General features: G+C 41.5%; 1 protein-coding gene across 1 annotated transcript in view; it reads right to left on the minus strand.

Annotated features, from left to right (window-relative positions):
• Positions 1–25,077, minus strand: part of SI (sucrase-isomaltase) — a 1,019,699-nt gene that overhangs the window by 466,009 nt on the left and 528,613 nt on the right. The window contains exon 37 of the mRNA XM_069618482.1: positions 3,959–4,092. Within this exon, the coding sequence (XP_069474583.1) occupies positions 3,959–4,092 (134 nt within the window). The remainder of the gene's footprint in view (positions 1–3,958; positions 4,093–25,077) is intronic.

Consider the following 25,077-nt stretch of genomic DNA (forward strand, 5'->3'; position numbering starts at 1 on the left):
TGTGTGGTTTTAGTGGTTTTATAGGTGTACGGCGGGTTGTTTCCCGTTCCGGGCCCGTGTTTTAACTTCCGTTTCCGTATATTTCCGGTCACCGTACTTTACGGTAGGCGCACACTGCGGTGTCCGCTGTGATGGGTGGCGGTATTGCACCTAGGGCGCCGTACGGCGGCGGTGTGGGCCGTTTTGGGTTCATTTCCGCCATCGCGAACTTTGCACTTCCGCCATGCCGTGGTGCTCGTGCCCGATGGGTCGGAATGGGCCGCACTTTGCTCCTTCTTGCAATGGCGGAAACGCTATTTACGCTGTGGCGGTCCGGTCAGTCACTTTCCGCCAGGGTCGTAATGAGGGCCAATATCTTTTTAGGTACAAAGTTTTTGCCCATCTGCTCAAGGGATCCCCTTGGGGCATTCCATCCGAGTGGCGGTGCACTTTAGAATGCATTCTTTATCCTGAAAGGGATGAGGGTCGGGAGTGTTCTATCACTGTTGCTGTCCCCCCTTTGGCTCCAGGAACATTGGAAAATACTGGACAGATGCAGGCTTTTGTAGGCTGTGTGCATTGCTGGCGCATCATAGAAACACTCGTGGAAAACATTACATTTTTTATGACTACTTTTGCATGGGATCCATGTACTAATGTCGCTGTGAAAAAGTCGTCAGGCTCTTGTGACGTTTTCCTCGCTACCAAAATTCTTTACCCAAATATTCTTGGAGCGGTATAATTATATTTATTACATCCAGTCCTAGAATATTTGGGGAAAGTGTTTGATAGCCTGGAGGGGTCATCATTAATGCATTTTTTTAAGTCGCCAATCTCATAGCTTTATTCATGGCGACATTATTATCTGATACCTTTTGCATGTACTCGCCTGAAATACAGTTGGACATGTAAAAATAGCTATGACACGACCAATGCTCAGCAATATTTAAAGCGGGTAGAGGCAATACCCCACTTCTTCACTCGCATGTGTACTTGGTGCCGATGCATATGTAAGTGTTTGAAACATGTCTGGCATTACATAGGCATGGCATTTGGTCTGCAAACCCCTTGATCTCACAGCAAAGTATTTCATCTGCACACAAGACCGCCTCATGCAGCAGGCAACTTGGATGAAGGCGATTCGTAAAGCAGAACGCAAGGAGCACTTTCCCAATGGCATTCAATGTCCAGCATGGTTCACGTATTAGAGCCATGTGTGCATTGGCGCTCACCGGCATGTCTATTGGCCTAGTGCGCTGTTTGAAAGATATTTCCCATCATTTCCCATTTCCGGCTCCCATTATGCCGGCTCTGAAAAGAAAAAGAAAAAACATGCAAATGTCAATGTACCTGTAACTAAGAAAATGTCTGTAACCAGCGCCACGATGCCTATGGGCTGCTGTGCGCTCAACAAATGTGAATAAATAAATAAATAAATACATAAATAAAGCTGTGGAAGATGCCTTTAGTGCTGTCTGTGCTTGGAGAGACTGGATCCTGTTTATGAAATGATGTTGGTTGGTAAACTGGCAGGCCGTGTCAGTGGCTCTACCATCATGACAAATGCAGTATATTCCTAAAGTGGTTGTTAAAGACCATAGGAGGTAATGTGACACTTCGATGAAATGAGTATAAACTGAACATTAATCATTGCAGATAATCATATCTACTCCATTTGTATTCCATGACCATAACTAGGAATGGGGCCTCAGAAAATGTAAATGTCAGCATAAAGATTCACTTTTGATTTCCCATTGCACAGAGTAGATACACAGACTTGTGTGCACCTTACATGTCAGTTCTGATACCTTCTTGGATACTACAGTAGAAATTAATTTAGTTTCTAGCCATCTTTAAAAAAAAAGTGTAAACAAAACGATGGTGAGATACTAGGATAGACTTGATGTGTACATTGGTGCTTGCCCGGTAATGGAAAGGGGGTGGCATTGCAGATACACTTGTGGTCAAAGCAAAAGGAAAAAAGGGTGTGTCCACTCACAGGCCGCAAACGTGTTGTTAGAGCAGCCATACGCATAGGGCGTCTAAAGCACTTGCTCCTGAACATAATGACTATGCACATATTGCGGATCATGAACATGTCTGTGTGAAAAGGTATATGAGAAAGTGTAGAGTGCATGTGCTGCGACATGTGTGTCTGTGGTCTGGTCACTAGCGAACTTGCAAAACAAGTATTTGCGCATATTTTAAAAAAGAACACTTGGTGAACTATCTTCTGCCTCAAACTCTTCGCTCATCCGCCTCCAACTCCCTCATGGTCAGTCGCTTCTCCAAGCAACTAGTTGGTGGTAGATCTCTCTCTTCGGCTGCGGCCTCCCTATGGAACAGCCTCCCTGCCTCCCTGAAACTTGAGGAGAACCATCTTCGGTTCAGGAAGCACCTTCAAACCTTCCTCTTTGCTTCTGCCTTCTCTCCCCCTCTACTCTGCTGAAGTCATGGCTGATACTGTGACTGCACTGGTTACCTTGCCACCAATCTAATCTTGGGCCCAAGCCCAGCCAGTTGCACGCCTGCACTGCCTCCCTGGCAACCCTTGCACCTTGGGACTGTTTTCTGTATCCCTACAATCCCCCCACCAGCACTTATGTCTGCACTCACCCTGCACTTGCCACCAGCTGGCAGTTCTTTTATTTATCTCATTATTTTATTTCCCATGTACTGCATCCCCCTGCACTTGTCTTTTTCCCCCTTCCCTTGCACTTGCGCGATCTGAATGTCAGCTTGCCTAGTAAGATCGTTGTCTGTCTTTCCTCTGTTACCCCTCCCTTGCCTCGTCGCGCCTTGAAACACTTGTGTATAGGCACGTTATAAATGCCATATCATATCATATCATATCATAACCAGAAGAGCGGGACGGCAAATGATTTGTATTCGTTGCACCTGCACCAAAATATTCTGTACTAACCGCCAGCAACTCGCACTATTAGGAATGAACTGTGAATGATGATTATAATGAGGATCCTTGTTCAAAACAAGCTGTTAGTGCAGTATGAAGTCACGTGACTTCCGGAAACCGTGGCTGCCAAGGTCAATATCAAAGTGTTCTGTATATATGACTAACAGCTGGCACTGATTTTGACTTTGAACTTTGTATCCTTATCCAAAAAAGCATTGGCTGTGTCAGCGCAAACAGTAGAAATGCATGTGGTGTCTGGCAGGATGCAGACTTTAAAAAACAAAAATGTATTTATGTGGCATTTTTTATGGCGCCACATGCCAACAAGATGTTTCAGGGCTCCCTGGTATGGCAAAAGGTAGGAGAAAATGTAAAGGAACCAGCAGGTGCCCAAATGTGCAGGTTCAATGACATCATGGGCCAGATTATCAAAGATTTGCACTTGTACAAAAAAAACGCAGCCAATGAATTTAGCACCGATGTTGCTGCTTTGCTAATAGAGAATAGTGCAAAATGGTTTAGCACCAATCAGTATTATCTCAAATGTTATCACCCGGGGAAAATAGGAGCATGCTGTGTTATTTATGATGTGTGCTGCATCACTTAAAGCACAATGCAGTAGACACCTTTGGCTATACGTTATGCAGCAAACTTAGTAAAAACCCAATTCATTTTTGCTCAAGTGTAAACGTGTTTATAAAATATGGATTGTGACAAAATCTGTTTGCTCCATTTTATATTATCAAAACATTTGCTCACTTTTTAGAACCAGTGTAAATCCCCCAGATGCGTTAAAATCACCTTCAAGAACAGCATATTCCAGACTCTTGAGACATACAAATGCCCTACTATCATCATCAGGGGAGGGGAGAGGGTGTGGGGGGCTGCGAAAATAACAGGGAATCTTTTGTACGTGTGCTATGCTAATGTTCCTGTATAATCTCGCTTTACTAGTTGCTATGGCACGATATGGTTTACTCTATGCATAGATACATATTATGGGTTTTTAATGGATACATTCTTTAAACACAAATATAGAATCAAACATTGGGTGAACCCTCATACCAATTATTGACTTATCAACTTGGTCCCAGGCAGCAGTGCTGTCTCCAAGCCAGTGGCCCACCCATTGTCCCGTAGTTGGGTAGGTAGACCGGCTGACAACAATTCCTCGTTTTCCTGTTGTGTTCAGTAAAGCACTAAAACAACAAAAACGAAACAGCAGATTAGTCGATGCATCAACAAAAAGCCACATTATAATGTTAAAGTTCCTTCTAATCAGATGCATCTCAATGTTTTTTTCAGCCATTACTTTGTGATACTATATTGAAAAATGATGACCGCCTCTGCATTGTATGCAGCAAGCAAACACATGTGCATCGATCCGACAGTGAACTACACAAATTGGGTAGGCATTTTATTAAAACTACCAGGGATCTGCACTTCCCGTAAAATGACTATTTTTTGTCAACAGATTGTATACACTGACAATATTTACTCCATATTTGAAATGTTTTTTAGGGTTGCTTTGTTTAGGCATTTGGGGTTATGTGTCATCGTGTGTTCTTTTTATTGTACAACGTATTACAGATCAAAATATTCAGTAAGCCAGTCCTCACGCCTTGCAGTAGCAGTGGGAAAATATATATTTTCTGAATTACTATTCAAGCTCTGTGCACTCGAAACATTGCTTGTTAAAAGGTGTAATGCAGTGCAGGATGTATGCTGCACGTCACACACGGTATCTTAAAGCTCTGTAAATGAGACTCGTGCTAAAGCTGTGGCTAGACATCAGTATATTTGCATGCACACAGAATGCCCGTTTCTGCAAACAAAATGATCTGATGAAATCGCCTCATTCTTGAAATTCTGGAGTGGATGGAAGCCTTTCATATACCACTTTAACCGTAGTTCTGGAGAACGTTCCATTCACTTTTATTTAGGTCGGCATGTTCTAATGGTTTTGGGGGAAATGGAGGTGTAAAAGCAAAGCGACATTTTTTTACACCTCCATTTCCCATTTCACCTAATTTTTGTTTTCTTCCAAGGTGGTGGTGGGACATAAAGTGGAGCTTATACCACCTTCCTCCGCCCACCCCCATGCCCCGCTTTTCTCCTCCACATTTCGCAAGTGCACTTTAGTTTAATGCCTTCACGAGATTTCTATGGAATTCACCTCGATTTAACAGGCGGATTCCATGAATCAATGACATCAGGAGGCATGGCTCGGAGGCGTTGATTCGAGAGTCTAGCTCAGCGGCAAAGTGCTCGCCTTGGAAGCAAGACGACATGGGGCAACACTGGTTCGATCCCCGGGTAGCGCGTTATAACTAACCTTTCATATCGTATCTTGAAAGCGTGACTTATTTATTCACTACAGTGAATGCGAGGGATACAGCCGAGTTTACCTGGTATTGCGCTGCATGTTTGCAGACCAGTTTACGAAGGTTTAAAACAGCATTCAAGGGACCCAACACCATGTAAGTGCTGACGTTTGTGCTCTGAAATAACCGCGTTGTTTTAAGAAGACACACGAGGCGAGATTATCAAAGGGTAGCGTCATTTATTTTCACTGCGGTTTCCTTTTACGCTGCTTTCTTAGTATCAGAAAGCAGTGCACAGTAGGCACGGCTGTCTTATTGCGTCAAAAAATGTATTATTTAGCGTGTGTGGTAAGAGCCTTGTTTGGGTCCGTTTTGATACAAGACTACAGTGTGGTGGTTTTTTACATTCTCGGCCATTATCAAGTCCTATTAAAATGTCACACGTTCTGCCACTACATAGGAGGCACATTGTCTCCTTCCTTTGTTCTTACGTTGATGTTTACTTTGTTTTTTAATGATGGCTGTCTGAAGCTCGTGCTCTTTAAAATAAACCTTCAGCAGATCCTTATTTTGGGTTCAGCAGCACTCAGCATTCCCGGGTGCTTGAAACTCTTACAATTTCAAAAACTTTAACTGCACGTCCCAGAATGCACAGTGCTGCTAAGTATCAGAAGTGGCGTGAGTCTCACACTTGTCATGTTGTCTTGTGTAAACAATGTCTTGCTGAGCTACAACTGGAGCCCAGTTGTAAACCAGGAAAGTGACTATTAGTGATAAAGAAATGCTATTAAAGGTAACAACTTCACTTGCAACACACGGGATGGAAATGTATTCCTGTCATTTTTATCAATGTTGAACATATGAATAGGTTCAGCTTCAATCACAATTTAGAGTTCTTGTCTGATAAGGAATATGCATAGTGTGCTGAATAAACACATTGCCATGACCGGCAGGATTTTCAGGTTAAGTTCAATACTCTCAAAAAATGCTTTTTTAGCATGCTGTCATTCAGTACAGAAAGCAAACCTGGGCAAATATATTAAATATGGCTCTCAGTGAGTGCTGCAAGGGAAACCGGATACCCTTAGAATTATTAAAGCAGTGCTAAGCTTGGCAATTATCAAAGAGGCACTTAGCACCTGTTTTAAATTGCATCTCCTTTGGTGCCCTGCTGTGCTTCAAAACAGCTCTAACTATGATCATTGAAAAAAATGGACAAACGGAAATCAGTGCTAAAAACTCAGTTACTCAGCCCTATGGGCAATTTCTTTGACAATCTGGCCCCTGGACAAAATCTTCTTATTGTCCGTGTCACAGAGCAGATAAGTTACATACACGACGTACATGGGACAGAGACACTGGCACATCCACTCCACCCAGCTTACAGATCTGTCACTTTCAGAATACACACACACAAGTCAATCACCCAACACTCCATTCTGAAATCATGAAATCACGACATTCCAAGAGTATACCAGTACACCATAGAAACAACCACATCCCTAGATTATAACACCTGCCAGGCCTGCCAGGTTACTTTACAAGAGCCCTTACTCAAGACTGCTATTCCAACAGGATACCAAAACACTGCAGAGACAGTCACAACTCACCCTCAGTCAATAAACAAAATAAACAGTAACAGCATGGAAACCCTAACACATACACAACGAGAATCATATTCAGTCCATGTGTAGCCACCAGGAAGCTGAAACTTAGCCCAAAAAAACAAGTACAAAAGGTAGAGAGTAACAGCACAGAAGGAAACCCAGCATACACCACCACATGGCAATCAGTAAAAAACAATCTGTGCTGCAGCACACATTGAACAGAACCTACATAATCACCTTGCAAAACAGAACGCACAGGTTGCAGATGACATAAGGAGGAGGAAGCAGAACAAAAGCAGAAACATACACCCCACTCTTCTCTCTCTAATCAAATACACAGAAAGCATAATGGAAGCGCCACTCTTGGGGTACCTCCCATGCCTGTGACCAACCTCCAGTCCAACTCTCACAGATAAACTCACTAGATGAAAGGCTCTATCAAAATCACAAGACACCACTCAAGATCTACAACTCTATCAAGCTCATCAACTCCACTCCTTCCTCAAATTCACTAACATAACTGCAACTAACAGATTGAAAATACCATGCCATGCACCTCACATGGCCCCAACCAACCACAACTGTAAACTACAGTTGAAAATACCACAACCGCAACTGTAACCAATAGTTGAAAACATCACACCAGGCACCTCACATGGCACTGACCAGGACACTGTAACCAACAGTGGAACTCAAATTCCAGAACCCATTCGCCCATTCTGGAACCAATGGCCACAACTGTAACCAACAGTTAGGCCAAGCAAAACACTGTAACCAACAGATTGAAAATACCAAGAACACTGCAACCCATGCACCTTACATGTCCACGACCAACCACAACTGTTAACAACAGTTGAAAACACCCACCGGCAACTGTAACCAACAGTTGAAAACACCACACCATGCATCTCACATGGCCTTGACCAACACATTTTAACCAACAGTGGAACCCAAATTCCCAAAACCATCTGGCCATTCTGGAAACACTAGCCACAACCATTAGCAACAGTTAGGCCCACCAAATCACTTTACCCAAGATATTTAAAATACCAAAAACACTGTAACCCATGCACCTCACATGGCCCTGACCAACCACAACTGCCATCAACAACAGTATGCAACAGTTGAAAACATCCACCCACAACAGTAAGCAACAGTTGAAAACACCATACCATGCACCTCACATGGCCCTGATTAACTACAACTGTAAACAACAGACAAACACCACACCACAACTGTAACCAACAGTTGAACATACCATGCACCTAACATGGACCTGACCAAGACCCTACAACCAACAGTTAACAGCCACCTGACTGTAAACCAACAGCCAAGAAAAGGCACCAACCCCAACTGTAATTAACAGTCACCTGGCTGTAACCAACAGCCAAATAAAACACTAACCACCACCACACCCAACTATAAACAACAGTCAAATAACCACAACACCAACATAATCCCAACACAAATCAACCAGGGAGAATACCTCTAACAGACAAACACTTACATCACAAATAATAAGACAAATTACTAAAAACATTTCAGAAACTTGAACAGCTCCCAAAAATGTCCTAGGGGAAAAGATCACACACAATTTCAGGATCTTGACTAGCTTCCCGCAAATGGTTGCCCACAAATGTCCCAGAGGACAGAACACAGACAATGCAGTTAAGAATATCACAATACCATCCCTGCACCCACATGTCCAGGTTCCCGGCAATTACTCTAAAACCATGTTTAATTAACCCACCCTGCCGCAACGAAAAGGCCGCCACATGTACACAACAGCATAAATAACAGGCCTTAACACCTAGACATTAAATCATGCCAACCCTTCAGACCTATTATTCAAACTCCCAAGGCCACAACACATACCAAACCAGCATAATTAAACTACCAGTGTCGACCAACACACCAAACCCACTACTCAAATCTCCTGGGGCCACCAAACTAGGCCCAAAGTTTAGGATCCGGTTTCTGCATTTTCCTGGAAATGTGCTCATGCCTGGCACAAATGCTGGCTGAAAACCTGATCCCTTCCAGGAACACCCCACACAATTTGGATTCCACCTGTACATGCCAATAATGCCTCAAACAAGAACCAGACCATTGCCTAATATCCTTGCCGTAAAATTATTTGCCCACATCATCAAAGGAAGCACCTGTCACCCTCTGACTCTCACCTTCAGCCTTGTGACGAGTTTCGCTGCTGGAACTAGCAGCCCTAACATGGCCAAGATCTAACCGGGCATGTTCATCAACTACGATGACTATCCTGTTGCTCAATCTCTGGGAGTGTCGCCATACAAAGCGTCCGTTCTGACAACTTCCATGAACATCACCTGCAGCAGGGCATTCCGAGCAAAGTGATCCGGTGGCCCCACTCTTGCTATGTGATGTCACCAGATGCTCCCTGGATGTTTATACGAAAGGACCTCCCATCCGGTCACTCAATCAAGACTCCATGCTGACATCACAACATTCGAACAGGATACCATTGCACAGTAGAAACAACTACACAGTAGAAACAACCACAACCCAAGATCATAACAAGGTCCCCTGCATGCAATTTGTATTTAATGTAAAATGCCCGCTATAGGCTTAAATGATTGGATTTAGGGTGACATTTTGCATTACATGCAAAAAAGATTGCAACGGAAATGTGTGCGTCTATTGTGTGTAGTGCATTTTTATTTACTGGACTGTTGAAGCACCTTTGTTCTGTGAAGTAATGGTGCAACTTCACACACACCCGATGTACTGAAGCGATGCCCTGGGAGCCCTTGTGGCAAAGCTGGATACACGGAAGGGAACAGTTATTTTGTGGGCACCAGTGCATATTCATTTCCTAGACTTTTGAAGTGCCTGAGCGCTGTCAGATACAGGCCCCGTGGCCCCCACCCACCTGACATGCTGAACATCTGCCCCAGGACGCCATACAGCATAATCCCAGCATGGGAAAAGGCACTGTTGTTTTGGGCCTTTGGTGCAGTTTGTGGCCAGGACTGAGGATTACCTTTGTGCACTTTCTTGTTTTGTCATGTCCTGTTGGAGACTATGCAGGGTACAACACTTGTGAGTTCTAATCTGTCTCTTTTACCAGGATGTAGCTCTAGTGGATACTTTCATATGGACTATTTTCAGAGGTAGTAAACTGTAGTATAATTTAGTGTGTTTTGGAGTACAGTGCCAATGCATATGATCACATTATTGCTGTAATATGGTACACATATAACAGCCATGTGCTGCAGATTTTAAAAGCACACCATTTTTTTTCTCACTTGAAAATGCCTCACTTACAGGAGACCACATTAGATACTTGATTGACTAACTTAATTAACAAATACTAACATGATTCTAACTTCTTAACATTATAATGTGTGCTCCATGTGGAAAAATGAGGCAAGCTCTCTACAGCACAAAAACAGTCATCAAAGGAGGGGGCAGAAGGCCATAGCAATGACCGGGGGGTTTCTGAAAAGTGACTAAGTACTTATGATATCTGCAGTGCCAAGAAAATAGATTGTTCTGATGTAATTATGCATAATGACTCTGAGATGCCTAATGATTTAAAAGTGAAAGTACCAGTAAATTAACATGTGACAGACATTGCAAATACATCTAAAAGAGAGGTACGGTTTAACCTAGAGCTAAATCAAACATTGGAGATCTGTACAAATGAAATAGCAAAACCTGAAATTCCAAAAGAACAAAGAGACAGATTTCAGAAAAATGACTCATGCATGGGGAATACCAGTGAACAGGGAGTAAGTGGCGATGCTATAAATCCTTCACTGGGCAATCAGAACAATAACCAAACACATGCAGAAAAAAGAAATACTCAAAAGGAGGGTACATGTCAATCACCTGAAGAATTCTTTGAGCCACATATTTTTGAAGAGGTTAAAAGGGCTGGTACCCTTTTAACTTCTAAATGATCACAAATGCAGATAATTAGACAATGACAAATTGCTAAATGATGTTGCTACACATGTTCAGTTGGAGGATTGTAGTGTGACCTCTGATGATACCTGGATGGATGGGCGAACAGTGGCCACACTCCAAAAAACCTTTGAACATAGAGAAATGGATAAAGTCTCCCACGCAGAAATGGGCAGAAAGGAGGGAAAAATGTCATTCCATTTACCAATGTGCTTAGCCAAAAGTGAAAAAGGCCTGAGAAAGGTGAGCCCTGAAATCAGTAAGAATTCACACTTCTTATGTGTGCTAGAGGAAGTTGAAGACAGGTATTATGCTCCCATCACTGTAGAAGAAAAATGCAATACATTTGCAATTATTGACACTGACGCACAGGCCACAATTATGTCTAAAGAATTGGTAAAGAGTATCAATGAAGGGAGATCCCCACAGAATCAGATCACAGTGAAGGAAAATCAAGGTCCAGTGCATAATTTTAACAGTGAGGAGGTGCTTATTATAGGCGTCACCGAGGTTGACATAAAGATGTAAACACAGAATGAAACAGGAGATATTGGTCACATCCATTTGTGAAATTCCATTTTTGATGGGAACTGATTGCCTGAAAAGATTGTCTCCTCTCATAGATGGGGTGAATGGAGTACTGTGGTCCTTAACTAAAAAACCATTGAGACCTAAGAAATTAAAATCACAAAACAGCAACATAAATGAATGTCACACCGTTGCCAAAACAAATGATGCAGTGGAGGTATATCTCCAGAATAGTTGCATACCTAGCGTCACTGTTATATTAATGTGTCAAGACAAAATGCAGAGTGAAAATGAAAAACTACCTGTACAAATATACTTGGACCCAAGAAAAAATGGCAGACTGCCATAGATGAGCATGCATTACATTTTTATTTAAAAGAGAAGACATGCAAACAGAATTCTGCTCCTTAAGTAGGTTCAGAAAAACACATTACCTCTCTTGCTGAAATACACATGGAAGATGAGCAACCATGGGTTCACATTGGTATAAATGACTATTCTAAAACAATAAAAGCCACTTTAGCGTTTGAACAGGAAAGAAGCTTCATTAATGAGAAATTGTTGCAAAAAATAATGGACAGGGAGGAGATCCCGAAATTTAGGATTAAAAACTAGTATGTTTCTGGTTTCGACAGTCCAGACTTTGAAAACCGAATTGCAGGGAGATGCATGCTGAAGATTAGTATTGGACAAAAGACAATTCACCATAATGTTTGGGTAGTGAGTGGGACACAAAATGAATTTTACATGGGCAATGATATCATGCACAGAATGTGTATGGTGTTAGATTTCCTTAATAAAAAAATATGGTCACGCCTAGGTGGGCCGGCACCTGAATTTGAAGACAGAAAAAGGGCTTATCATTGCGCACAGCTGGTCCCATATGCAATTGAATTACAACTGAGGAAAGATACTATTATCCCTGCATACACAAAGCAGTTTGCAATAACGCTAAAATGCAAAAATGGACAGCAGATGAAAGATTCTGATGCATTTGTGTGCTTGAATGAATCCATAAAACAGCAAGGCCTGGATTATGAATACTTTCCATTGGTAGATATTGGTGAAGGGTCTGGGGGAATTATGGTAAATAATAAAGGTTGTCAAGATATTCATTTCGAGGAAAACTCCCCATTAGGAATGGCCATACAAAAATCAAATTACACAGCAGAACTAAATAACATGGCTATTAGAAATACCCCTGAAAAGTATGTAGATGCCAAGGGGGAATTGCCAGAATACCTGGACTCTCAGCCCAAAGGAATATTTAAAATTCATTCTGTGTACCCTATGATTCAAGTGAGACAGTGTGCTGTCATCAAGATGATTGCATAACATTTAACTTAAATGAAAATGAAATAGAAAATCAGCCCATTGAAGTGGAAGCTGATATGCCAAAACATTTAAAAGTGGCAACTTTACAGAGAGACACAGCCACACAGTTAGAGGAAAGCGCCGAGTTAAATAAAAGAGTGCCAGTATCCAGATGGCCACTGCCATTCATTGATCAGGGCCTAGCTCAGGTACATGGTTCAAAAGTGTTTACCACTTTATAGATCTCACCTCTGGATATTGGTGCGTGCCATTGGCAGAAGAGATTCAGAATTTATTTTCATTTTTATTTGATAAGACGCAATACGTGTGGGTTAGAGTTCCATTTGGGTATGTCAATAGTGGGATTGAATTTGGAATATTTTTGAGAAAGGCCATGCCTGATGCAGCGGAAAGAGGTACCATAGTGTATGTGGATGATGTCCTAATAAAGAATGAGAGCTTGAAAAAACTTTCATGAAATAAGACATGTACTTGGCCAATTGCAGAAAGCAGGCGCCAAAGTATCTTTACAAAAAGCACAATGGTGCAAGAAAAAAGTGAATTTTCTAGGCCATGAAGTGACTGAACATAGACTAAACCCACAAAAGAAGAAAATAGAAGCCATACAAAAACTAAGAGATCCTAAAAATGTGAAAGGGGTAAAAAGTGTATTAGGAATGACAGGCTATAACAGGAAGTTCATTGAAAGTATGCTGAAATTACTCAACCATTGACTAAATTGCTAAAGCTGAATACACCCTGGAAGTGGGAAAAAGAGGCAGTCTGAGGCAGTGGCTAAATTAAAGGAATTTCTTGTAAAGGCACCATGTTTATCATACCCCATAAAGGACAGGGATTTCCTTGTAGAAATAGGTTTTTCTGAACATTGTATGTCAGCAGTGTTATCACAAAAACATGATTTGAATTACAAAACCATTGCCTATGCAAGTAAGGCCTTTTCTCAAGTTGAAATTAAATTCAATGAATGTGAAAAGGCCCTATTGGCCACTGTCTGGGCGCTACAGCATTTCCGCCCCATTGTTCAAAGTGAAAAGGTGATTATTGAGACAAATCATCAACCTTTGCAGTTTTTAGAGAGTAAAAGAATTAGGTCAGGTAATCTAGCACAGTCCAGAATCACTTCATGGACACTAGCATTACAGGGTTTTCCTGTAGAAGTGAGATATGGCCAAAGTAAAAAAAGTCCACTTGCTCAAGGCTTAGCAGATCTACATGACTGGGCAGCTGAACAGGTATCAAACAAAATAGAAGTGGAACCTAATTTACAGGAATTTGAACAATCACCACACAAAGCTTTTGATGAAAAGACATGCAAGGATTTGCCAACTCTATATGTTGATGGTTGTGCTTTTCACATTGAAAATGACAGTAATAAACAATTAGTGTCAGGAATAGGAAATGTCTGGTTAAAATGTGAAGGCGTCCCCAGTATTGGGATGAGAATTGGAGCTAGGAGCAGTCAAATAGCGGAATTGGCAGCCATTTATAAAGCAATTGCTACTTCAGTTGATAATAAATGTAGTGAAATTTTCCTGGTGACTGATTCTGATTACGCACGGAATAGCTTTGTGGAATATTTACCTGGCTGGAAAGCGAGAGGCATGATTACATACAAAAAAAGCCACTTAAACATGGAAAAGTGATACAAGCCATAGACAAATTGGTGTCAGAGAATGATTTAACAATATACTGGAGGAAAATTCGTGGGCATTTAAAAACTCCAGGAGAGGATAAGGAAGGAAATGATAAGGCAGATCACCTGGCTAAAATTGGGGCTGTAATGGGAGAATTGCTACCTATTGAACACTTACTGGGTGAAATACAAATTGATGCACTAACACGCTCTAAAGCACCTAAGGAGATAGAACAACAAGTGGTACAGTGGAGTTATGATACACCAGATCAAGATCTGATTAAGGCACAAAAGGATGATCTAATTTTGGGAATATATTATAATCATTTGATAGACCCTGAACAAAACACTTTAATAGAAAATGATTGTGTGGGAAAAGAAGAATTAAGAATGCTATTAAAGAATAAAAACCGAATTAGACTACAGGATGGGCTCATGATTACAGAGTCCATAACAGTACAAATACAGTGGGTGGTACCACTTTCATTCAGAGGGCTAATGCTACACCATGCTCATGATGCAATAACTGCAGGACACAGAGGTTCACAAAAAGCATTGGAGATACTAAAAGATTATGCTTACTGGCCACATATGTCCCAGGATATGGAATTATATACTAGAGGATGTCTAGTATGTGCCCAATTTAAACCCGCTTCACCAATGTATAGAGCCCCATTAATGAAAAGAGGATTAAGTCTTCCATGGTCAGATTTGCAAATAGACTATGTAGGGCCTGTAAAGAGGTCGAGCAGGGGGAACCGGTATATTTTGAGTGTGGTATGTCTGATGTCAAAATGGATTGAGTGTATTCCTGCGCCAGATTGTAGTGCGCAAACAGCAGCTACATTGCTGGTGAATCATATATTTTCAAGGTTTGGATTACCACAAAGAATAGAATCAGACAGGGGAAATCATTTCACAAGCGCTCTAATGTGTAAGGTATGGCAAATACTGGGAGTGAAAAGAAAATTACACATTGCACATCGAGATGCTTCTTCTGGGGGAGTTGAACGCTGTAATAGGTCTGTTATGGACATATTAAAAAAGTTTGTGGCAGAAGCAGGTTCCAGCTGGGATTTGCGTTTACCTTTGGTTCTAATGGCAATCTGATCAACTCCTGCCAAAGCAACAGGTATTAGTCCCCATGAGGTTTTGACAGGTAGGGAAATGGTGTTACCGCAGCACCTACTATACAGAACACATGAGCAGACACTTGAAGCACATCTACAGTTCATGAATACATGGATGAGCTGAGGAAGCATTTACAACATGCATCTGCTTTTGTACAGCAAAATCTAGAGAGAGCTGCTGACAGTGCAAAGTCATATTATGATAAAAAGACATCAGTGAAAGAGTATTGTGTGGGCGATCAGGTGTATACATTTCTTTTTGGAAAAGGTAAACAGAAAAATTCAAAATTTCTGGCAGTCTGGCAGGGGTCATTTCGAATTATAGATAAGATATCTCCCGTAGTGTATGACATTTTGAAACTGAGGGTGAAACAGCAACAGAACAGTTTGTCCATGTAAACCAAATTAAACCATGGTACCCCAAACATGAGGTAAGGAGACTTGAGCGTGTAGAAACAGATAGAGTCCCTTAAATACATACAAAATAAATAAATGAGATTAGTCATAGGGCAATGACAGAGAAAAAAAATAGATGTGATTGATTATTGTGATGGAACACAAATACTGTGACATATATATACGTATACATAAAAAAATGGGGACTGAAACTAATGGAGTTATTAGGCTGAAACTAATGGAGTTGTTTAACAAAATTTAAATGTGTTAAATGTTGAATGCTATTTTATGTATGTTTGATTTCTCTCTAACATGTGCTTAATTTCAGAAGACGAGAGGAAGAGGGTGAAATGATTTATGAAGTGCATGGATATATATATATATATATATATATATATATATATATATATATATATATATATATATAATTTTATTTTTGTTATAAGGGTGAAGTTAGTATTGTGCTATGTACTTAATTTGTTTTTTTCTATTTGATTTAGATTATTGACTAACACATTTTGACTTGGAGGTCACGGGACCGGTGGACACGGGAGATGATGGAGTCCTGGAGTCCCCTGGATGAAGATCAAATGATGCCTGCCTCCGGGTGGAGGTGAAGACAAAGTAACCGGGATGCCAAAAGAGATAACTCCTATAGAAAAGGTACCCAGGAATGCCAAGATGGAAGAGTGCCCAAATGAATCAAGTGATGTGACGTTGCTGGTCGGGACATATCAGAGGCAGACAAGTGTCCTGGAGTATGGAGTTCCACGTATTTATTATTTTAATTAATTATTTTAATCTATTGTGTTAATTCTTTATTTTAATTATTTATTTTATTTTATTGTTTTATGATTGACTTTAAATATAAAAGCAAGACATTGGACTATGGACATTTCCGTTGGGAACAAATATGTTAAATATTTTATAAGAACTGATGGACTCAGAGATGAATTTTGATATTACGGTGGATGAACAGTAATTTGTTGTAAAATGGGTGAATTGCTATGATTTAAAAGAAGAAAAGGAACAGGTTGGTTTCTTCCAATTGTGGCTTGGACCATGGCCACATTCTCAGAAAAAGGAGGGTATATGTAGTATAATTTGGTGTGTTTTGGAGTACAATGCCAATGCATATGATCACATGATTGCTGTAATATGGTACACATATAACAGACATGTGCTGCAGATTTTAAAAGCACACCATTTTTTTTTCTCACTTGAAAATGCCTCACTTACAGGAGACCACATAAGATACTGATTTGTCTAACTTAATTAACAAATACTAACACAATTCTAACTTCTTAACATTATAATGTGTTCTCCATGTGGAAAAATGAGGCAAGCTGAGATTCATTTTTTAAACGTGCATTTTTCCTTTGCTCGGTTCACTGTCTTTGCAGGAAGCAAAATTCGAATGCCAGGAAATCAGTTAGATATAGTTGCTTACTGTAAAAGTGAGCTATTGTTAAGGAAGGACGATGTGCTACTGTGAATTTGATTGGTTCTCTGTAAGCCTAGGGGATGTAACAGAGGTTTTTTGGAATAGCTCTGACAGAATTATAGGGAGAAGACATTTTGCGGAGCTGCAGTGAGGTGGCATTTGCTGGGCTGCTGTGAGGAGCTTCACTACTGACCTTCAGAGACTGGGGTTTCCTAGTCACTTGGCACCGGCTTGAAAATTCCATGTTTTCGCTGTGCACTTCAAACTTCAAACACAAAGAAAACCCTGGGCATATTCATCGAAGGTGACTAGCCAAGGGAGATTGCGTGTAGGAGAGCTACAGATAGCTGGTAATTATACAAATGGAGTGAGATTACTGTGACTGCCGTACTAATGATCTACTATCAGGCAGCACAGTAGCGATAGGGAATTCCCCTGTGTTTAACTGCCACGTTATAATGTTGCAAGGCAAATTATGTAATTTTTCTCTTTCTTGTTGAAAATGTAAAGTGAAATTTGTGGTATTATTGCATTTGTTTCTCTTATGTTTATTTCAGAGAGGATTGTCTCACAAGAATGGTAATGTATCATTTTGAAATGAAATTGTGATAACACACAGTCTGCCTAAGAGTGTTCTTGCTTCTGTTTTTCATTTGGTGCCTCTAAAAAAAATACTCTGCAAGAGAGGGAATGATGTTTAATGTGCCAAGTTTCCTATACAGATGAAGCAATGTCATGAGCAGTTATAAATAGCTGTGTGCGTGATTCCACTCAGGGTATGTATGTGTGGCCTCTGAGTAGAATATAACACAATAGTCTGCTGAGCCTACATGAATCAGCAGAGAGAGGCCTCTGGAAACATAATCTCACTAATGTAAATACATTAATGATAATAGCACATGTTATTGTGAATACTTTATGGAAACATAGTTCACTGGTGTAGATAAATCAGTGATAACAGCCATAGGTGGCACTCTATATGAAAATGTGGTGTTTCTGAATAATGTAGGTCTGAGGCCTCTAGTGTTCACACAAACAGATCAAGCAAGAAAAAGGGGGTTTTGTATTTTAGGGCCACAAATAGAAAAGACAATTATACCACTATACCACAACAAAATTCATACCAACAAAATGTATCTGTGTACTGAAATAATGCATAGTCACTATACCACCATAAAGCCAAACCCAATCTAAATGCAAGGAGTAGTCATTGCTAAATTACTTTTGTTTTTGCCATTAAGAAAATACTGCTAGGCCCCAAATTTACACAAAATAACCTACAAAATAAACAAAGGTATTGGCATTCTTTCTCCCCTCTTGCCTTGTCTATGACTGGGAAGGTTGACAAGGAGATTAAAGGCAGTGGGAAGGTCGAGGGGGAACAAGTGCAAGGCCCTGATGATATGCCCTGAGAGCTCATTAACACCTAATCAAAGATAGCAGCCCCTTTTTGTATATCCTGTCGAATTGCATGGACAGGTCCTTGCAATTCCTTCAGATTTGGAGCTATACTCTTGGCATCCCAATTTGTAAAATTGGAGACTGGGACGACCCCACCAATTATAGGCTTCTTTCTGTGTTACCTGCGCTAGCTAAGGTGTATGGTAAGATCTTGAGAGTGCATCTGGAAGTTGGTGCATGGTGTACACCATACACTCCCATCTGCAAGCAGGTTTTAGGAAAGTTTAGGGAGTAAGCACAGATGACCGGACTTTTATCCACAATGCACTGCTAAACAAATATGTGATGCTTGCAAAGCAACCTTTGAACATAGTGTTCATAGTCGTGAAAAGCGCTTTTGACACAGAACCTAGATCAACATTATGGCAATTATGACATCATCGCTCCACTGCTCCAGGGGAGCTCCAAGCCCTTATGACTTTACATTCAGATAACAAGGCAGTGTCAAGTTGGGGTCCAGGAGGTGATCAGACCAAATCATTTCCTGTAAAGAAAATTGTATTACAAAGTTATATGTGAGGCCCTCTTGTAAATAATATCATTGGGTCTATTACAGAACTAGAAGCAGATTCTCTGAATTTTTGTTGGGCAATGAGTAGAAACCTTGTTTTTTAAGATGATGCTTGATCATTACCCAACACCAAACGGCCTTCAACAACAAGTAGGCTTATTGAATGAGATCTGGGCACAAAAGGGTCTCACAGCTCATATTACAAACAAAAAAAGCATGGCTTGTCAAGTGTGCAAAAATCCCAAGCTCTTTAATGATTGTGGGTAAATATGTTGAACATGTTTCTAATTGTATAAATATGTGGGGTGGACCAGGCAGGTGATGAAAAATACAACTGTTCTCTTCAGAAGAAAGGGAGTAGTAAGGAGATTATCCATGTTCTTTGGGGGTTATGGAATGCATACAGCCCTTCAGGTGTACTTTTCTCAAGCAATAACTGCTACAGTTTTGGGAGCTAAGATATGGGGAGCATCCATTTATAAAATATTGGAAAGCAAATATTTATTTTTGAAGAGGTTATTTAAAGTCTCTGCACACACCCATAGACTTTTATTGCAATTGCAACAGCACACCAAGAGCATCATTTATTATGTCACGGTCAGGGTCTTACTATATTGATATAGAATTAAAAGGAAACAAAATACTAGCACAGAAAAGTGAATAGGAGATGGGGAAAGGAAACGCAGACAAGGACTTGTTTTAAATTCCTGGTTCTGAACTCCATGGAAAGGTAGCTTGTCATAATTAACTTGAACAAGATGAACAAATTATAAGCCTTGTATTTTAGTAGGTGCCCATTTAAGAAAAAAGCGTAGAGTCTGGGGCTGCACATTCTGAAGTAGTAATCTGGTCACTCTTGTGTTAGTGTCAGAGGGAATGAAGTTGAGCTGGCTGGCGGAATGATTGTGGACAGGTAGGAAAATAGTGTTGGAAGGTGATGGGAGTCTATGAATACAATTCTCTGATGCAAACTGACAAACATAGGAAAAACATGTCATTATGGTTTGACCCAGGGAACCAGCTGCAGCAGTTTGTGATGGTGAGGTTAGAATGTCATCCATAATTTGAGGTGTTGCTTCTAATTCCAGTTCCGGCTGAGGGTGTATGCAGTATCATCAAGTCGGGCATTATTAGCATTGATAGCCTCCTGGATGTGTTCTTGTGCATGTTGCAGAAGTGCTTCAAGTACCCAAACCAGGACCATGGAGAAGGCAGGCTATGACAATTCATGCAAAATCGTGACTGAGTGTTCAAGTTTTGCGGATTGAACATAAGTTCAGGATTGCTAGAGAATGCTTCTCATTGCTACTAAGGAGAGGGCCATGGATTTGCTCAGGTTTAGCACACTTTACATGTAAGCTTCTATGATCTCCAAGAGGTGCTTAATACTGTCACCATCAAGGCAGTACTCTGTGATCAGTTGCTGGTCTGTAGGATTCCAGGGTTCTGGACTAGGCCTGGACATGTCAGGCTGCTGCATTGTTCTCCTCTCCATTGTCATAAAGGGGGCCTGGATTATCTCATGCTTTATATGCAGCTGTATCTCCCTAACAACCTCCTGGACATGGAAGCTGCCCACAGCATAGCCCAGCAGTGTGGTCTCTGGTGTGCTTCCACATTCTCAAGGTTTATTCTGTTCATGTGATAGTGATGGTCTGCACCTTAGGGTGTTTAGAGTGCATGCTGTCCATGTTGTGGTACTTTCCTCATGCTAGCCTAACTCAACCATGGCGGTTACAGCAAATTTGTATTGCATTGGAGTCACACTGCATATCATGTGAAATATATTTTAAGGTATGTGAATTGGTATCTTAATGATGTGCTGGGGTGTACAAGGGTGTTGCACACATGTCATGCACACTGTATGATGCATTCCAGGCTCTTTAGCCAATTTCCTTTCGGCCAGAGGTATGTTCCTGATTTGTGTGCAGTTTTCAAAGTGTAGTAGGATAGTATTTAATAGTGCCCGTACTTCAGATATATTGCAGCACTGGCATGGCAGTATTTCTGGCATATTGCCTGCAGTGCTCCCTCATAGTTATGCAGATGGAAATACTCCTTTAAGGTTGAAGCCCTAATGGCTTCGGCAGTTTTAACAGGTGGAATTGATGGATACCCACCCTTTATTACCCCTACAGCTACAGTGAGGTCCTTAGTCAGTTTTAAGCTCTGGGGCTGTTATGTAATATGCACCAAAATCATGTTCATGCATAAACACTGCACTACATGTTATATAATGTGCATCTTTATTATTAATTGGTGGAGGTTTTTTATTATACTATCTTTACTTCCTGTACCTATTGTTAATAGAGTTAAATCTATCAGAGACCATATTTATCATAATGATTACAACAAGAAGAAAGCAAATTCAGCTATGCACAATAACTGCTAGTTCAGATATGTGCCCAAAATGAGCTATATTTAGCAGCGAAAGTTAAATGTTTTATATAGGGGTTTTAGTCAGAAGCTGAAGATTAATTGGGGGTCATTACGAGTATGCCGGTCTGTTAACTACGGTAACAGTAAGCTTGCCGGTACCGTAGTTACTAGACTGGCATACTCCGAGTTCTGCGGGCGGGTGTCCTCTTGCCCACCAGGTCTGACCTGGCGGGCGGAAAGGCACCCGCCCGCAGACCATGTCGGATGCACCGGCACCATTCATGAATGGCGCCGGTGCATCCAACCTCCCCATTCCCATTGAGCCCTATGTGGCTCAATGGGAACGGGAAGCATTTAATTCCAGCACCCGCGAAAGGGCAATTACCAGGTCTGGCGAGGCTGTAATGACCCGGTAATTGTCCATTTGCACGTGCCGGAAAAATGTGCAAGTTTGGCAGCAGCCTGCTGGTTTTACCGGCAAGGCTACCGCCAAACTTGTAATGAGGCCCATTGTATACTGTTAGTAGCATTGTCTCTATTATATGTTTTTATTGTGTCTTCATTCAAGTTAATTTACTTTTTTGGTTTTGGCACTTTTTGGTGGCACAGGTCACCAAATATTGCCAAAACAATTGCTACAAGAACAAAGGTGTTCCGATAAGCAGTCTTTGTGGTAGCATGACAACTGGAAAGGCTTTGGAATACAATTGCCAATACACAAAAAGTTCATTCCTGCTGTACTACACGGATGTAATCCAATAGTGGCTTGTTTAACGTATTTTCTCCCAACCAGGAGTACTATAACATGTCACGTGTCTATGTGAATTTTGACGATGGAGACGCAGAGTGATCTCTTTTTGAGACGCAGGCCTCCCTTCTTAATACTGGGTGAGAGCAGCCATCTTGTTTGTCTGTGGAGCTGCAGGGCATAGTCCCTGGAAATCAGTCACTGGTGAGGACTGTTGATTGTGTATGCTCCTTCCATTTCCCTGACCCAGTCTGATGAGCTTTACTGAGACCGGCCTGGAAAGCTTTGTGATGGGAGGCAGCATCATTGCTGAGAGCGAGAGTAGATAAACTCTGTCTATCTACTGAACCTGGTGAGTTGGTTGGATACATGGGCACCCAGGCACTAGGAAGAGATGGTGGGCATCTAGGAGAAAGCATGCAGTCTTCAAAGACACTCTACTCTCAAGGTGTCACTTATGAACATGGTCGTTAGTGACTTTTGCCCCTTTCGATTATGGTGCTTCATCCTCTATGACAAGGTGTCAGAATGAGGCCCTCTCTCCTCCACCAGTTTCAGGCCCTTCGCCCCAGCAGTGCTGACTTTCTAGGCTGCAATCAGCTGAAACTGTAACCCGACCCCACCCCTGCTCTCCTCCCCATCATTAGCATATGTCCCGGGCAGAGAGCAGGGGAAGCCTAAGTCAGTGCGAGCTTCTTGATGATCAGTGGGGAGCTACGTCTTTGATAGGGGGCCTCTGTTTATAATTGGAAGACCAGCACACACCCCCATGAGGCAAGATGAGGCATGAGGCTCCAGTGCCGGTTGGTGTGATGCTACAGTGCATATGCCGAGGCAACTGGGAACTCTGGTTGGAATATGTTATCGTTTTGCTGCTGTACCTAAGGGTGAAACCCATAAGGAGGCTTTTGTGCTGACATTGTGTAACCCGGGAAGGTTTGAGATAAAAGGCCAGTGGGAAATACGATTTGCATTTCCTCCGCCACTCTACCTTATGATGGAGCATTTCGAGATGTAGCTTCTCAAGATAGCATAAGGTGGCACCCACAGCGCCCGCAAGAGCTCCATTGTATTGCCTTTGTATAGGAGCATGTTCAGCTCATCTCTGTGCCACCGACACCAGGTGCATTGCTCCACTCCCACGTTGCATGTGGCTGAAGCGACTACTCACACATGTGAGTTCGAATGCAAGTCGGCATTTTCAGCCAACGTTATCAGCAGTGATTTCTTCCCACTTTACTGCACTGCAGATCCGGATATTATGTAGCACATGAACGTGCCAATGAAATGCATAAGCTATTTGCTTATTCCAATATGCTCTACTACCACTTTAAAAAAAAATATTATACTTTTTGTGTTGTGTGGTGTTGATTATGTGAACCTGGAGTGTGTATGTTGTGTGTGTGATTTTAACATGGGATCCTATGTGATGTGGGGTGTGTGGAATGCATTTGTGGTGTATGCTATGTGCATGCCCAATGTATATGTGTTTTAGGGAAAGAGTGGGCACTTGTGTTTCCGATGACTTGTGTGACGATTCTGTCCTGTTTCTGTGGGGCAGGGTATGACATATGTTGGAGAGTTTAATGTGAGTATTGAGAAGTGAAACGGATAGGCAGTACGCTATTGATACACTGCCCTTTAAGAGGGTGGCAGAATGATTTTGAGATTTGTGGGGTAGTGTAGGGGGAGGGGTTGAAGGTTAATAGACACCCTACTGTGGTTCATGTGATTAGGACATGACACCTCTGCGTAACATCTGTTTGCACAACCTCTGCTATACCCCCAGCATTATTCGGATGCGAATGCCGCCAGCAAATGACTCTTGCAGCCCAATAACTTGTGCATTATGATGTGTACACAGACTTTACATTAATCAGATAATCAACAATATATTTGTATGTGGTACGACATATGACATTGTGTAGTCCTGCTGCCACTCGCTTATACATGTGAAGTATAGTAAATATCGATAATCAATTTAAACAGAGAGGCATGGCTGATAGCATGCCTCTGATTGTGTCGTGCCCCTTTTTTAGGACCATATTCTGGATCTTCACAGCCCCAAAATGTGGAACTGGCCATAATGTGAGATCCTTTGCATTTTGCTGAATATGTTATCACTTTCTTATACTATGGTTATGGCTATTCAGGCTGAAACATGATATCAATTGAGATGAAGGTACAGTAGCTTAGCATGAATACAACATATCATAAAGTCCAGAAATACATTTTTTCACAATATGTTATTACTGTTTTGTCAATGTCACAAACGTGTATAGAAATTGGCAATCAGTGTAGTACGCAATCATTTTCACATGCCATGCTTGACTTTGGTGTTTACCCATCTCAGGAGCAACACAGTGTACTTGATAATTAGTGTCATACATCCCACATACACAGGTACGCACACGTGCCCCAACGCCCATGACCCCCCATGCACCCTTTCACTGGGCAAGCTCATGTAGTTCATCTTAGGATCTCAGCAAAAGGGAAATTCTTTTTTGGTTTCAGTGTTTTTGGTGGCACTAGTGCCACCTAATGCCAAAACGTTAGTACTGTAAACTCTAAGGGTGCTTTTTCAGGTGTAGGAGCAATGGTGTCTAGCCTGCAGTCTCCAAGAGTGCCTCATTTTCACCAGCTTCCCAGCGCCCCTCTGCCCCCACCATGCTTGCTATCCCCTTCTCTATAGCCCCACCATACATACACCCTTAATTGCACCACGCAACTTACCCACTCTCCTCTC

This window comes from Ambystoma mexicanum, chromosome 10 (genome assembly GCF_040938575.1).
Source record: "Ambystoma mexicanum isolate Mex_15411 chromosome 10, UKY_AmexF1_1, whole genome shotgun sequence".
Classification (NCBI taxonomy): Eukaryota; Metazoa; Chordata; class Amphibia; order Caudata; family Ambystomatidae; genus Ambystoma; species Ambystoma mexicanum.